The sequence below is a fragment of the Antrostomus carolinensis genome, unplaced genomic scaffold, assembly GCF_000700745.2.
Source record: "Antrostomus carolinensis isolate BGI_N321 unplaced genomic scaffold, ASM70074v2 scaffold2776, whole genome shotgun sequence".
NCBI lineage: Eukaryota > Metazoa > Chordata > Aves > Caprimulgiformes > Caprimulgidae > Antrostomus > Antrostomus carolinensis.
In genome coordinates this window covers 1-15,846 of record NW_010323757.1, presented here as the reverse complement: position 1 = coordinate 15,846, position 15,846 = coordinate 1, and the positions used below count along the sequence as shown (strand labels likewise).

Below are 15,846 nucleotides of genomic sequence, written 5' to 3'. Positions count from 1 at the left end.
CGGAGTCTAGATTCTCGTTCCCCATCCTTCCACAAAATAATTAGGTGGTCAGCAGAGCACGTAGCCAGTCCCAGTTCACCAAAATACAGGAACATCTGCAATGAAACAATTACTATTACCATGGTAGTCACAAGAGATTGTCAGCTTGCTTAAATGTTCAGTATACAGCTGGAGTAAATAAATACACGTGCCTGAAGTGGTTCTGCTTGAACACAGGTATGCAAAATTACAGTGCACACTTTCTATACGTTTGAGATGTCATAAAATCCCCACATGAAAACAACTCTTCAACAGCACTTCACACTGAAAGATCTCAGTTTAGAAAAAGCAGTAAAGCCTTAAAAACATGGAAGCTAAGGTGCACAATATTTAAGAAACTTGTTCCAAGTCAGCAGTAGAAGAGTGACTTGTGTGAACTCTGATCTCCTAGTTTCTTAGGAACAGAAGCCACTGTTCTGTTCACTGGGGTACATTGTCCTCTTCCCACACAACACCACAGGCTACCATGACCAGGTCTGAAAGGATCAAAGAGGAAACAACTGTGACAGATATCAGCACGTGCCTGGTCACACAGAGGAAGCCAAACCAGCAAGAACTACAACACAGGCAAAAACTGCAGCAGCAGTGGAGGGATTCTGCAAGAGCCATGGAGTTGACAAGTAATGCAGTCACCCCTGATTCTGGGGATCTCCAAAAGGCTGCCTAAAATTAGCCACCACAGCTAACTGCAGTTCAACACAACAGCCAATAGAACCAGGTAATGAGATTACACTATGGCAAGCTTGCAATGTCCCGACTCTTCAGCTTGTAGAAGGCATCTGCCCAGGGGAAGCCCTCAGGCCAAGGACTGTACTACAGCCTACCTGCTCTGGGAAAAGCCACTTACTAGCTATGAGGTTCTACTAGAAATACTCTGGTCAAGCCCACACCTTTGACTGTCACATTTCGTCACCACCCAGTATTTACAGCCTCAACTGCATAGCTCCAGTCTACCCACAGTTTAAAATAGAATTTTCCATATGTAGAATATTGCAGGAAATCACATCCACCATCATCTCAGTTACTCCTTGGCTCTGCAACATCCCAGCAAAGACCCAACATGTGCCTCTCACTTGCTTTGCTACGCCTCTTGCTGAATTATACACTATGTCCTCTTTCTTAGATAGCAACTTTTTATACTGATAATAGGGCCTCTTTCAACAGTTTTTCAGAAAGAAAGAAGGTAGAGAGGAGCAGAAAGCCCTGCAGAAATCCCTGTAGCAGAAAGGCTCACCTTAGCTATTTACTGCTAAGCATTCAGCTTTTGGCAGTAGCAGTTCTGAAATGCTGTCTCATGAGCAAAATTACTCCAGAACCACACCACTCCTCTCTACCTGCCTTCCCTTGTGCTCCTGCCAAGAACGTGTATAAAAGTCCACTGTAAGAAAATAATTTGTTACTCCAATAGGTTTGGCAAACACAAAAAGCTCTGAAGGGAAAATGCCATGTAAAACAAAATCATACTCTATTAGGTAGACAAAAGCGCAGATTGGTACCCGACATAAAATTAAAAGACCTCCTCAAGGCTCACAGCACAAAGGCCTAAGAAATTCCTGAATCGGTTTTGTTTTGTATAAGCCTTTGTTCAGATTGCAAACTTAAGATGAAATCCTGACAAATACACAGTTCCCTGCTGTATTTTTGCAGTCTATGAAGAAATCAAATATCCCACCAGATTATCTGTAGCATGTATGTATATATCTGCACACGTAATCCTCACACATCAGTGAGTGCTTGAGTTCTCATTAGAACTGTAAGTCAGTATGTATTATTGTTTTCACACTGCACTAAATATACCACAGAGTCAACATGTTCCCAGCTTCCAGAGCCAGACAGTCAAAAGTTACAGCTGTTTAAGAAACACTGAAAAGTTTACATTAGTAAGTGAAATTTACTTTTTCTTGGTTTTACTGAAGCTGACCTACCTGCACAGCTGATGAATGACCGATCAAATCACCAACCAGCTCCAAGAAATACATAGGTATGTTTTCCTGCATCTTCTTAGCAGCTTGGTTTGCCTGCTTGTTTGCCCTTCCAAATCCCCACATGTTGAAAAAACCTGGGGGGAAAAAAAAAAAAAAATTGGCAAAAATCACAAATACCATTTATTTCCTCTAGCTAAAGAGAGAACTGTAGGAGTTGCTTAAAAACTAAAAGCAGGACAGCGTGCATGGCAAAATGACAGAAGCATTGTACTGTGCGGCATTTCTGTATCTGGATTATTCCTCCTGAGGTGGGAAGGAAACATAGCTATTTTGTCTTTTGTCCTTACTAGATGTAGTTTAGCAAAAATGTTGAATTACTTACCTAGATGAGACAATATACAGATTTAGCAAGAAATACAAGGACAGCCTAAATGAACTAAATGAACAGCAAAGGTAGATGCAGGACAGTGACCTTTACCTTTGCTCTGTCCTCCAAAACTGTTACTTATGCAAAGAGGAGAGAAATGAGGTGCCAATCTCTCCCCTGTGTGTCCTGTACTAAGGCATTAAAGTGCTGGCATCCAGGTAATAAGCAAATTTCTGATGCTGAACTGCCTGTTTTTATACTGGTGACTGGCTTTCTCCTTCAGATTTAAAATTATCAGCCAAACTGGAGTGTAAAGATAGTACTCCACATGTCCTGGTTTTTAGCTGGAACAGAGCTGGGTTTCTTTTTCAGTAGTTAGAATAGTGCTGTGTTTTGCTTTTCAGCCTGGGACTCATTATGAGAGAGACACTGATAACACTGTGAAAACACTGTTTGCATTTTTGTCACTAGAAGTGAAGGACTTTGTGTTTTGTTAGTCTACAAGCACAAGATCTAAGGGAGTGAGGAATATTTAAATTAATAAACTTAATTGACAGTTAGATATGCCAATGGGATAGTCCATATCATATCACACCATGTCCAGTATATTAGTGAGGGTCTCTTCCTCTTTTGTCTCTCTCTGGCTTTCACTCAGGCTCTCGCTCTCCCGGGATTGTGGTTTTGGTTCGGGATTGTCGCTCCTCCAGGACTGTTAACTGGGAACGGGCCAGGCTCGGTCAGCAGGTGGTGAGCAGTTGCACTGGGTATCACTCATTTGCATATTTTGTTACTGTTATCATTATCACTATTTTAATATTAGTGTTATTTTAAGTTTTCTTTTATTTCTATTATTAAACTGTTCTTATCTCAACCTATGAGTCTCCTTATCCTTGCCCCCCCAATCCTCTCCCCTGTCCTCTGGGGATGGGGGGAAGTGGGTGAACGGCTGTGTTGACTGCTGGCCAAGGGCTGGCCCAGTGAAACTATCATATCTATTTAGATAGCAATAAAACACACATCTGTGCCACAGCCTCCAGAACTGTGTAAAAGTACTGACAGAAGTAAGAAAGTCAAGTTCTGTACACAATGCAGTTCAGACTTTTCTTCACCCTTCCCTCATCTCCAACAGCACACAAAACAAGAAGTGTGCTAGATCATGGCCCTGGTGCAAAGGAGATAACTGCAGAGATTAACAACTACTCAGGAGATTCCTCAGAATAAAAATAGCACAAATCAACAGCAGTCCACCTATCTCCCTGTTGCACATGGTTTATTTCAAGTGTCTCCAATCATAGAAGTTATAAATGCCAACATGAAACCAAATACCACTTGTCACAGTAAGAAGCAGAACTCTGTAGATCAGCTGGAAGATAGAACATTCCTGAAAAAATGTTCCCAAATCAAACCAGGCAGCAAAAAGATATTTTCAAAAATTACTATCAACAGGTAAACAGCCAGGTAGACAAGATACATCAAGAAAATTATTCATGGTTCAAATAAAAAAATTCCTACAATATAGAGTAACAGCTCATTGCTGTTCCCAGTCCATAATCCAAGTTATACTGTTCAGAGCCCCTGTCCAAGACTGCAGCTACCAGTGTCCAGGGGAGCTGCTGGCCTGGTCAAAGAGCAGCAAGCACTACACAGGCAATGTCTGTACTTGGGGAAAATGCTTTCTCAAACACTAGCAACTAGCCCTGAGGACTGTCATGCCCAGAGGTAGTACTTAAGTGAGGTTGGATATAGCCTCAAAGTGAGTCCCAATGTTATTACAAGTTCAAGGAGATGTAGAAATGTTTTTTTGTGCCAGCTGCTCATCTGCAAGCTTCTCTTTAGCTTTGTTCACAAGGTCCTGTAAATATTTACTCTTGCATGGTACAGCATCCAGCACTATTCAGTGCAAGAAGCAGATCAAGGTTCATCAGGAAAGGTCACAGTTTTTGTTAAACCAGTCGATACAACTATAAACCCTAAATAAGCTTTATGGCACAGAACTGCTTCAGCTGGACCTTCTAACTTCCCATATCAGATCTTGGAGGGCTTGTACACCTAGGTCTTCCTCAGTTTCCCTCCCACACCTGTTATCAGTTGGTTGAACACAGGTCATTATCACTTCTTACAAAGCCTGTAAGCCTCTCTGTTCCCATATGCTGAAAATTTGGTTTCCCATTATCCTTTTAAAATGTTTTTTTTTTTTTCCACCACCCCTCATTAGCAAACCTGTTGGAACTGGCTCAGCTGGCAGCTGCTGCTTTTCTCGGAGCTCCCAAATGCGCACACTGCCATCTTCTGAACAGGAGATCAGCTGCCTGTAAAAACAGTTGGTAAGCAACACTAGCACAAATACTTATCTGCACAAGTCACCTTGTGATGTTTCTATGTATGTTTCTGAGCAAGAGCCTCAGAAGGTTCTACACAAGTTTGCTAGAACTCTCAAATGTAGTAGGACACTCAGATATTTCATACAAACAAGGTGCAACCATAGTGATGTCAGAAGAAATGGTTAAAAGTTATCGAGGCTCCAAACTGAGCAATCAGGCAGGCTTGTAACTGAGGGAAGATCACCCAACCTTAGTTACCTCAAAGCCTTGGAAGGTACCTAATATAGAACAAAGACTGAATAGAAAGCTCCGAGACAAGAAAGCTGAAAATTTCTACTTTACAGTTTCGTGGTTGACAACTTCGAAACGTGCACAATTGTGGAATAAAGCTAAGATAGAGTGTACCCTATAGTAACCTTAGGTAATAATATTAAAAACCATACCTCTAGGTGGAGATTTTACACATGAATATAGGACCACCCCAGTATAATGAGTGAGATCATGTTCAAACTAACTTTTGTACAAGTAACCAATCAGCTATTTTAATGTAATTTCTTCTTTATCACAGTTTTGTATTAAATACCCTGTATGTTTCTGAGAGATGTGCTGGCTGTTAAGTGTCCAGCACCCTACTCTCCAGATTAGCAATAAAGACAAGTATCTCAACTCAGTGTTGATTAGCTTTACGCACACCAGCTGAAGAACCCAGATTTAGGACAACAGCAGGGCCAACTCTAATGGACTTGCCAAATAGGTGGAAAAAAGAAAACCAACATATTTTTAATCCCATTTTGAAAGCATACAACTCTGTAAAACAAAAATAACAAGTGTAGACTCTGCAAACACAGTTCTACTAACTGATTTCCATAAGCTCACTTTCATTAAGTAAAAACATATTTTTTCTTATGGAAAAATAACAGAAGAAAAAATACTCCTTTTCATTACATGTTTAGACCAGCACATGCATTACAGTATCAAGGCTCTAATTTTTATCTTATGACAGACTTTTTCTCCACTGAACAAGAGCATAAAGAGATCTAACAACACAACTATTAAATTATATATAGATATAGTAAACTGCCCAACTTGGCTGTCAAAATAAGTTTCATCTAGAAATTCAGCACTAAAGAACAAAGGCTGGAAGATATCAGGTTTTGTTAAAACATTTCAATTGTTACAAAATATTTTGTGAAAAATATTTACTGAATATACCATAGACCTTTGCTTTATAGAACTAAAATGCCATTAAGCTATATTTTCACAATGCAGACAACAGTACTTCATCAAGTCTGATCTGGAAAACAGCCAAGATATTTTGCTCTGAGCCTGTGCATCAAGCATACCAGACTATAGTTTTTTTCACATTTAATTACAGTGATGCACTTTCAAAAATCAGATCAACAAGCTCCAGCTAATAAAAGCGATCAAACTAAAGATCAGGTCCCTGCCCTAAAATTAGATGGAGCTTTGCAGACTGTCTCTAGCCACCCTTAGAAGTTCTGCACTTCTTTACCACATTTTCAAAACGTACCATGACTCGTACCTGTTTGGAAGCTTCTCAATGTGCAGTACAGAGGAGTCATGAGCAGTTCTCTGGGAGGCAATCACACGCTTCATTTGAAGATTATATACGTATATGCCTTTCCCAACAGCAGCAAACACACACTGGAAAGAAAATTCAATGGAACAACTTACAGAAACAGATACTGAAAAATCACCCTGCGTGTAATGGATTTCCAGCAGTACTATGACATCACCTAGCCTGCATTATCTAGCTTGTTTCTGTCCTTGTGTTACTGCTATATCCCAAACACATGGAATCAGCAAGTTATAGAAAGAAAATAAGGATTTTTTGGAGGAAATAAGAGATACCCTCTATACTCAAAGCAATTGTTTCCTTTCTGTATTTTCATCCTCTACCTTAAAATCTAAATGGAAACCAAGGATACCAACAAACCAACACATTTCTGCAATTAAACATTTATATTCTTACAGTAAAATAACGCTCTGTGTTTTGACAAACTCGTTTTATCAAGAAAGATTGAGAATACAGGAAGCTGTTCTGCATTTTTGCCATCTTTTTTTTAATTTAACTGAGGCTGCACAAGAAGGTCTTGCTCAAGCATTTGGGCTCTACTGAGTGTAGAAAAGGAACTGTCTCACTGAAAGATATTACACAATACTGCAAATATCTGGAACCATTTTGCATTCAATGCTCTTCTTCAGAAAAGTGCAGGGACTCCATCTCATAAATGTCATGAACTAAGAAGCCACAAATAGTTTACAGATCATTGGACCTGGACCCTCTCATGACTTCTAATATTATTAGAGAGGACAAACACACAATTGTGTGTTTGTACATGTCACAAATATTTGGTACCAGAGGAGTGCAACATGCTTCCATTCAGGACATATTTGGGTTTTTGAACACACCCTGTTTAGGTGATGGTATGCTAGATCTTTTCCCTGAATGCCCTGCTTCCATCTGTACAGCCTAAACATTGATGTTTCACAAGCAGTTCACACTATAAACTTGTCAACATTTTGTAAGTCTGGTAACCCAGTGTCTTTGACTAAGATTTCCTACATATATTCAATGGTATTTTGACACTGTTCAAAACTATTTGTCCAGGGATTTTTGGTTTTGGGGTTTTTTTGTCAGGTTTTTGTTTGTTTGTTTCCCTTATGTACATCTGTGCTGGGAGCTTCAATAGCTCTGAAACTAAGCTCAGATTTCTGATAGCATTCTATCAAATCAAGATAAAAACACTGAGCCCATTTTTACCATTCTCCTGGTTTGGTGTGAGGCTCAATTCAGTGGCCTTCCACATCACTCTGCCACTCCTATATCTCGGCCTTTTCTCCCTTACAGTCTTCTACCTTGAGACAGGTTCTTTAGTTTCATATAGTCTTACAGCTTTGCAAAAGATGCTCTTCACAACCCATTTTAACAAGCAAGTTAAAACCAAACACACATACATGTGGTATCAGGACAGCAGATGCATTCCTAATATTCCTGTTTCCTAATATTGCCAAACCTTTACCATCCCACTTGTTTCCGAATTATGTTTTGCCTATAAGCCTAGTGTCAAACTAGACAGGTGCATCTTCTCCAACTACCAAGCCTACTGACAAAGCTCATAACAGAGAAAATGCCAATTTTTTTTTTATTTTTTAACATGAAGAACAGCGTTCTGTGTTTAGGTAGCAGGTAAAAAAGTAATTCATTACAGGAATATGTTTTCTCATCACCCTCTAAGGAGGAACTTTACAGTGCAGATAGCTCTACCCTAAAAACATTTTGGATTTCGGGACATAATGCTACAACCACCTTTTCTTCCCATCATTCAAAAGTCTCATAATAAATAAAATTGGTTTAGTTCAGTTCCATGAATGGAATAAAGTCCTCAGCAGCCTCAGATTCCACATTCAATATTTTAACTGCTTCCAAATTTCCAAAAATTATTTTCCCCTCTCTTAAAACATATCTTGTATAGCTTTCAAATAGGGAATCAAAATGTTCTGAAGCCAAAATATACAACTTCTGAACAGGTTATACAACAGTCCTGAACAGGACTGGCTTTTTGCTCCTTCTAGAATTAAGCATCCACAACAAAACGACTGGAAATCCTACCTTTAGAGACAGCTAAATCTCCTTCCCCCTACACTACACCCCTCCAGTGTTTCTCTTGAGTCTCCAGTGTTTTAGGAATGCTCTTCTCACAAACAGACAAATGCATTGCATGACTACTTGTTATAGCTCCTATCTCTGAATCCAGTTCCAGGATTCTTTCTTCATCATTCCCCAGCAATGGACCTACAGGCCCCAAAACAGAAACCCACTGTACCCCAACTGTCCTTTCTTTTGCCACTAACAGTTGGTTTACTTTTGTGAAATGTTACAACAACCTGAGGACTTTTAGTGTTTCCTGAACAATACCTGGGTTTTTGCCCAAGTACTCTGACCAAGAACTCCTGGATTATCTCCAAAGCATGATTATAGTAGACTGGATTTTGGACCCATATTTGTGTTTACAGTTGAGTATAGCCCATCTGAACAGAAGTAGCAATATTTATTTACTATTAAGCATAGGCATATACTTAGTAGCAAATAAATATTCACTTCATAGTAGCCTCAGCTATAACTGTTCAAGAGGCATATTGTTGTGGAAACAGCACTTCCAGAACCATGGAATGTGAAAGACATATGCCATCAAAATAGACACTTTCTGTTTCTTTTTCTCCAGTGATACTGTAAAAAAATAATAAATCTTTGTCAGTCAAAAATAAATGCTGTTGTGACAATCCATTATGTTAGTTCCCATACCATCAACACATTATAACCTTCAGTTAGCTCAATGACCAAAATTTTGTATATAAACTACTGTTGACTGTATAAAAATAGATGTGCACATTTTAAAGAAGTCTCATATTAAAACAAGCAAACCGAAAACACAGAACACTTGGCCTTCTGTAGTAAGGTTCTGTAGCTCACTTGAAGTACTTTACTCTGCTTAAAGCTTTTTACCTCCTCATCAGATGTTAAGTGTTGAACTGAAGTTTCATTTGGGCTCTGGGATAACTTTATTTCCGACTGTACATCTGGATGGACAGAGGAGTCCCAGAAGTTGCACTCAGATGCCTGCTTTGTCCAGTCAAGTGCATCCCAAACTATTAACTCACCCACGTGAGAACCTGTCACAAAAGTCAAATCTAGAGAAAAAACAAAACAAAAAACAAACCACACATAGAAATCATATTGTATTAAAAAAAAAAAAATCCATTTCACATAAAGTTACAACCCTAAAAAGTTATGAGAGCCCATTTTCAAGTGAAGCTATGTAGAATGTACAGCACATAACTGGACAAAAACCTCCCCCTTTGAGTAAATATTCATTTGCTTACCTAGCATAGGTGAGCAAAAGGACATGAGCAATCTCTTGTAAAATTAAAACTAGGAAGTAGAACATTCACCAGCCACAGTGCACAGTACAGTACAGCAAAGGCAAGGAACACCACCAGAAGTATGTACAAGTATTTGAAGGTCATTTCTTGCCTACATAAAAAACCCTTCTGTTCCTTGGACAAGCAGGTGTACCAGCACCCCTCAGACAGAGCAAACTATGTCTTTGCCATAAACAGAACTGATCATAAATTAAATACTGATCATAAATTAAATTAATGAATTAATGGCAAGGTTGAAGTAGCTGCTCATTATTTTGTTAATCACACATGGAAAGGAAATGCTTCAACAATACTTAACACAGGTAGCATGTTGTCCTTTTTAAGTCCAACATTGCTTCCCTTTGTAAACAAAAAGGGGGAAATAATGGCAACAGGAAACCCCAGAAACAACTATGACAGAATCCAAGTTTTCCTCTTTCTACCTTCTTGTTACCTCTGTACCACAGCCCCTTAGTGCCAACCAGGCTGACACAAGTAAGCCCATGGACAAATATACACCTTCTATCACACCAGGAATAACTTGTCCTGGGCTCTGGGGGTGCTCCATCAAAAATGACAGGGAAGAACAAAGTAGAAGGGGCAGAGAACTGCAGTAAAGTAGACAGAATTTCAGGTAATAGTCAGTATTGCCCTAACGAGCAGCAGAGATTGCATCATCATCCAGAGCCTCTAAACAATGGATCTATCTCCAAGCCCAGAACCTTCTGTTACCTGGCACTACAACTGCCAAGGACATGGCACTGTATATTCCATTTTAAGAATCAGAAGAAACAAGAAAAAAAAAAGGCATTTTAAACTTTCCCAACAGAAAGATGACCCAGAGTTCCCACTCCCACCAGTGACATTGCCTCTTTTGCACCTTTCCTAGATCATAACCTGCCTGGCTCCACTTCACTGTTAATCCATAAATAAAGCCATTATGTTTTCACATTTCACTACATTTGCAGCTACACAGGAAGGTATGTCTACCAATTATGAAGTTTCACTCCAGTTAAAAGTTTGGTCCCAATAAAAACTCCATAGTTGAAATATCCCACTGGTAACTAACAAAACCAGTAACACTATAAAACAACTCTTACCATTGACACTGACTAATGACAAAATGTTATCCTGATGGTCAACAAGTCGTTTTACTTCAAGGATATTCCAACCTTCAGATTCATCATTAGAAGCAATCAACCTAAAAATGACTTCAAAGATAGAGATACAAATTATCTAAATAAGCTTTATGATCCACAATAAGTGTAGCTATGCTTAAATAAAAGCATGTCGTTTTCAGAAAGACACAAACTAAAACATATTATAAGTGAGACAGTACAAGATGTGTAAAGCCACTTATGACCACTTGTAACACCAAAAAAAGTGATAATAAGTTATTTCAGTGTTATCATTAAGGACTCTTACCATAGCAACTATAGGATAAAACATTTCAGTCTAGTAACTCTGAAATTCAGAGAATCTGTCAACATCAGAAGCTGCAGAAAGTAGAACTGAATATCAGACATCTTTATAGATAAGAAAACTAAAAGCAAAACATCTTTCTTAAGGGCTCATCTGACTGAAAACTATTATTCAAAATGATGCAATATTCTCTAGTAAGGCAATCAAGATTTCCAGGAATTTAGATCTATTTTAATCAGTCTTCAAATTTCCTTTCTGATAACTCAAGGGCACTACAAAAGAACTGTGGGAAGTTCAGATAGAAGTCTACACTGTATATCAATGTCTAAACAGAAGGTAACTATTTTTAATTTGCTCCTGATTCTTTGATCAGGATATCAGATTACTATTTCTCAGCTAAATGTTTAATCATATTGAGCAAACTCTGTTGATTCAGTGCGATACTTTATCTCCTGGACTTTTTCCTGTATTTTGAAACTTCAGTAATTTTATAAAACGCTCCTATTTAAAAGACTCGGCATCAACAGCTCGATGATGATTTACAGTTTGCATACATAGATAACCCTGTCTCCAAGTGAGCAACAGAAACCATCGCATCATCTCATTAGAGCTTTGCACAGCATTATGAGATCAGCAATATCTCATATTTCTAATCTTGGGATAAGGAGGCTCTAGAGAAGCCTAGTATCTGACAGCTCAGATAATGAGTTCCAGACCTTCTCCAGAAGAACAAATGTAGATTGCCACAATCAGAAATGAGCAAGTGGCAATAACTGTAATAACAAAGAATATAGAGAAGTTTTGTCATGTAGATATCAGCAAAATTCTTAAGTGAGATTAGTATTGTCTGCCTCTTTGTCAAATAAGGGAAAAAGGAAGAAGGTTATTAATCACATCCTAATACCATTTATTTTCCCTATACAATTTCAGCAGCATGCTCTTCACAGGTATTTCTGATAAGCAGCTATTATAGAGGAACATGAACATTTAACAGAAATGCAACATACTCACTCAGCTCTTTGCCGACAGCTGCTGCAACACAATTTTTAGGCAATTCAACCAAAGCACTGATACCTTTGAAAAAAAATACAAGAGATGAGGGAGAAAAGGATATTCATTGACCACAAGAAAACACAGCAAACTGTTAAAACCTCTATTCATAAAGTTCTTCATACTCTTACTTCCTCTTATAACTTATTATCAAAAGCATATTGCCTGAAGTAAAGTTAAACACACTGAAAGTGAACATACTACCTCAACCAGAGCTAAGAGTTTGGAGGTTTGGTCCTGAATCCAGCAGAATTCCGAACATCAAACTTGATGTGAAGCTGAGAATCAATAAGTTTTTTATTTTAAATACAGGTAAGATGTTTATGTCCTAATGCTGTACAACATTAAAGACACTGTGGCAATTAGTAAGTCTCTAAACATATGCAGTACCAAAGTTATTAGACACTAATACTACCACAGTATGCATGATACTAAAATATTGTGCTGAGCCAGCTGAATAAGAATAGGGCACAAGATAAAACATCCAGTTTGCTGTCACTCTGCCTTCATTCTGCACAAAATTCCCCCGGTCTGTGCTGCCACACCATTAAAGGAAAATTCCCCAAGGAATAAGCAATCTGTCTCTCTCCCCACAAGGAAGCAAGAGGTTAGGAGGGAAGAGAGGGCCTATGCTGCACATCTCCTTAACCCCTTGTACGAAAGTTTCAATACCACCTCACACTAAGCACTACAGCACCACTTCCAGGTGGCATTTGGCATGGTACTTCATATTGAACCAAAAGAAGTATCAATATCTTCAAAGACTCAGAAGGTTTTGCCTGCCACTACTCCATTCTATGACAATAATAAGGAAAATCTGGTTCCAACTTTTAATTTAATTCACAGCTTTGTAGGTATATTTGTAACATATGAAAATAATACACAACAATTTTCTTCACATGGACAGATAATATATAAGCTTACTAATAGAAAAGCATGATTGACATTGACATCTGATTAGATTTATGGTATTCCTATCAAAACTGCATTTTCTACATCAAAAGTACTGATTCTTAATAATAAAAAGGAAACTTTACTGCTCTACTACTACAAAGCTTTACTTAGGAATAATAAAACTCCCACTTCTTCACGGAGAAAGCAAGCCAAAGGATCTGGTCCACATTACTGCAAACATGTATAAATCAGCATCTGAGGTTTAGCTCTCTAAGTCCAAGCTAAGGTACAGTTACTGAGATTTGACAGATTCTAAAATTCACACAGCACAGGAGAATAAAAGCAGTCTTAATTCGAAATGATTAAGTCTGACATTTAAAAAAATAGAGAGTGGCTCTAATGCATAATGTTATCATTAGAATTAAAGAGAATTTGCCAAGTTGGTTTTGCATCATTATACAGATCCATTTTACTTGCACTTTAACAGCTATAATGAGTCATTTACATTTTTACCTGCATCAGTAAGATGACTGGTCTTACACAAGAGATCTAATTTTCGGTTCCAAACACATAGATCACTCCCTCCAGACAACCATACATCCAGTCTTCGAAGAACTGTCAAACACTGCAGAACAAAAATCAGATATATGTCTCCTACAAAAGTTCTACAGGGAATTTCTCAGCAAAATGATCGTGAGCTTTAGCTAGATGAAGCTGTAAGTACTATGCAATATAGTATTATGGTGTCACTTTCCTGAGAAACACAGTTTTAATTACAAACTATATGTTACAATTTTCCATCAACAATGCAAAAACTGATTTTTTCAGTGATTTTTTTTCTACTATTAACACTCAAGAACTAGTTCAACTGTAGGTTGCCTTTTACAACACAGTAACAAAAACAAGCTGTAAAATTACCTTTGTTCTACATCCTTTCAAAAAGAAAGCTAAGGTATTGAGTTTCAAAAACATATTAAGAATTGTACCCACTTCCCAGCCACTCATTATGTAGCTGTTCTTAAATCAAACACTGCTGTTCATTTTAACACATCTGCCCATATGGCCCATAAGCCATACATAATAGATACTTGTATATAGCAAAACAACAGACATATCCAGGGTTTCCTCAGCTTACCTTTACAGTAGAATGGAAACATGACACTTTCTGAACCTGTCTGCCACTCGTGCAGTCCCAAACCTGACTTTATTCATTAAGGAAACTGAAAGATTTTTATGTATTATAAATATAACTGCTGTATTTGTAACTGAATAATAGGAAAACAGGGAAATAGGTAAGCAGAGACTCAGTCTTTTAAACTCTGACTGTAGCAAGGATTGTATCTACTTGTAAGCAATAAGCAGTAAAATCCTACTGTAATCCAATTATACCTACCGGATATTATCAGCCAATAAATTTAAATAACCTGTGGCCTGCCTCAGTGACACCTTTAAAAGTAAAAGCACACAAAAAGCCTATAGAAATTTGAACCTTCTCCAGATCTAAGGATACAATAACCGTTCTATCAGCTGATGCTGTTAAAATCAAATGTTTTTTTTCTTCAGAAGCATCTGATGAAGAAAATGGTGTTATAGCTGTAATTTTGTGTGTGTGTCCATGAAGTTCAAAAAGTTTTTCTCCAGTCTGAAAAATAAAAACATGGGAAAACCAAGGGTAAAATGTGGAAAATGTCTACTGCAGCATATGACATAGGTATCAAATGACTTTTGAAAGCAAGAATTTTTAAGTCTAAAAACTCCCTTTCTGAAGCAGTTTATGGATTTACTTCTTGCTACCATCAATACTGTTCAAGATCTGACCCAGGATTAAATAACATATTAACTTTAAGTGTAAAGGAGTAGTACAAAATAAAAATTACTGAGTAAAAAAAACCACCTCTAAAAGCCCTTAAGAACTAAGTTCTATATTAAACTAATCTCATTTTAATGCAAATAAATACTGGCCATTCACCATTTTTAACAGATACTACAGTAATTAAGATCTGTTGACAAACTCTCTCTTTAAAATTAATTTGTTTTTAAATTATTAGAAAAACTTGACCTATATTTATGGTAAACACAGTACTGACAATTTACTGATAGTTTTATTTAATATGTATACTATAGCTTTAAGCTGGTGGTTTATATAACTGCAGCTAGTTCTGTTCTGTTTAGTTAGATGGCAAAACCCTACAAACAGACATGCAGAACCATACCAGCATTTTAAATATGCAGTTAAAATACAGGGTAGTTATAACTGTAAATTCCTTTACACTTGCTGGTTAAGTTTTTAAATTAAAACTACAAAAGATTTGCTTTAACAAAAGCATAATAAAAATCCTATAGAAGTACAAAATGGAACTCAGTTCCTAAGCTGAATATTTAAATGAGTTTTACATTCACAAACCACTCAGAACACTGAGTATATATACACACATACATGGTTTTGAATATCCAAAAACAATTTCCTTTTCCAAATTATAGAATTACAAAAGACCTTCAACAACTGCAAAGCACTAACTGAAAATGCTCAAAGGAAAAGTTTCAAGTTCCCCCTGCCTTAATTTAAATTACACCATCAATGTGCAAGTGTCACAAACTTTTCAGAAGGTTTCTAAAAAAGTTTAAAAGTCTGAGAATTCTTTCTTCCTTAGTTTGAACGATTGATACAGCTTAGACAGCACAGTATGTCTCCCTTTTAGACTTCCTACTGCACAATCTAACTTGTATATTAACCCTCCTTAACACAGGTCTAATGCTCATCTCTTCTCTTTAATTTTGTCAATGATACAGAGACACACAGCAGAAGAGCAGAACAGTGGCTATCACACAGAGCACTATTTCTATGATAAATCTAATCATAGAATCATAGAATGTTGTCAGTTGG

The 15,846-nt window shown here is 37.5% G+C and overlaps 1 protein-coding gene across 1 annotated transcript; it reads right to left on the bottom strand.

Moving 5' to 3' along the window:
• Positions 1-1,946: 1,946 nt before the first annotated feature.
• On the bottom strand, positions 1,947-14,652 carry WDR41 (WD repeat domain 41; the record flags this gene model as incomplete). The annotated part of the gene is made up of 9 exons (XM_029085619.1): positions 1,947-2,098; positions 4,552-4,640; positions 6,184-6,317; positions 9,148-9,365; positions 10,697-10,807; positions 12,030-12,092; positions 13,476-13,587; positions 14,098-14,160; positions 14,473-14,652. Coding segments are annotated over 9 exons (1,122 nt in total), but the record flags the coding sequence as incomplete, so codon positions are not given.
• Between the last annotated feature and the right edge of the window lie 1,194 nt (positions 14,653-15,846).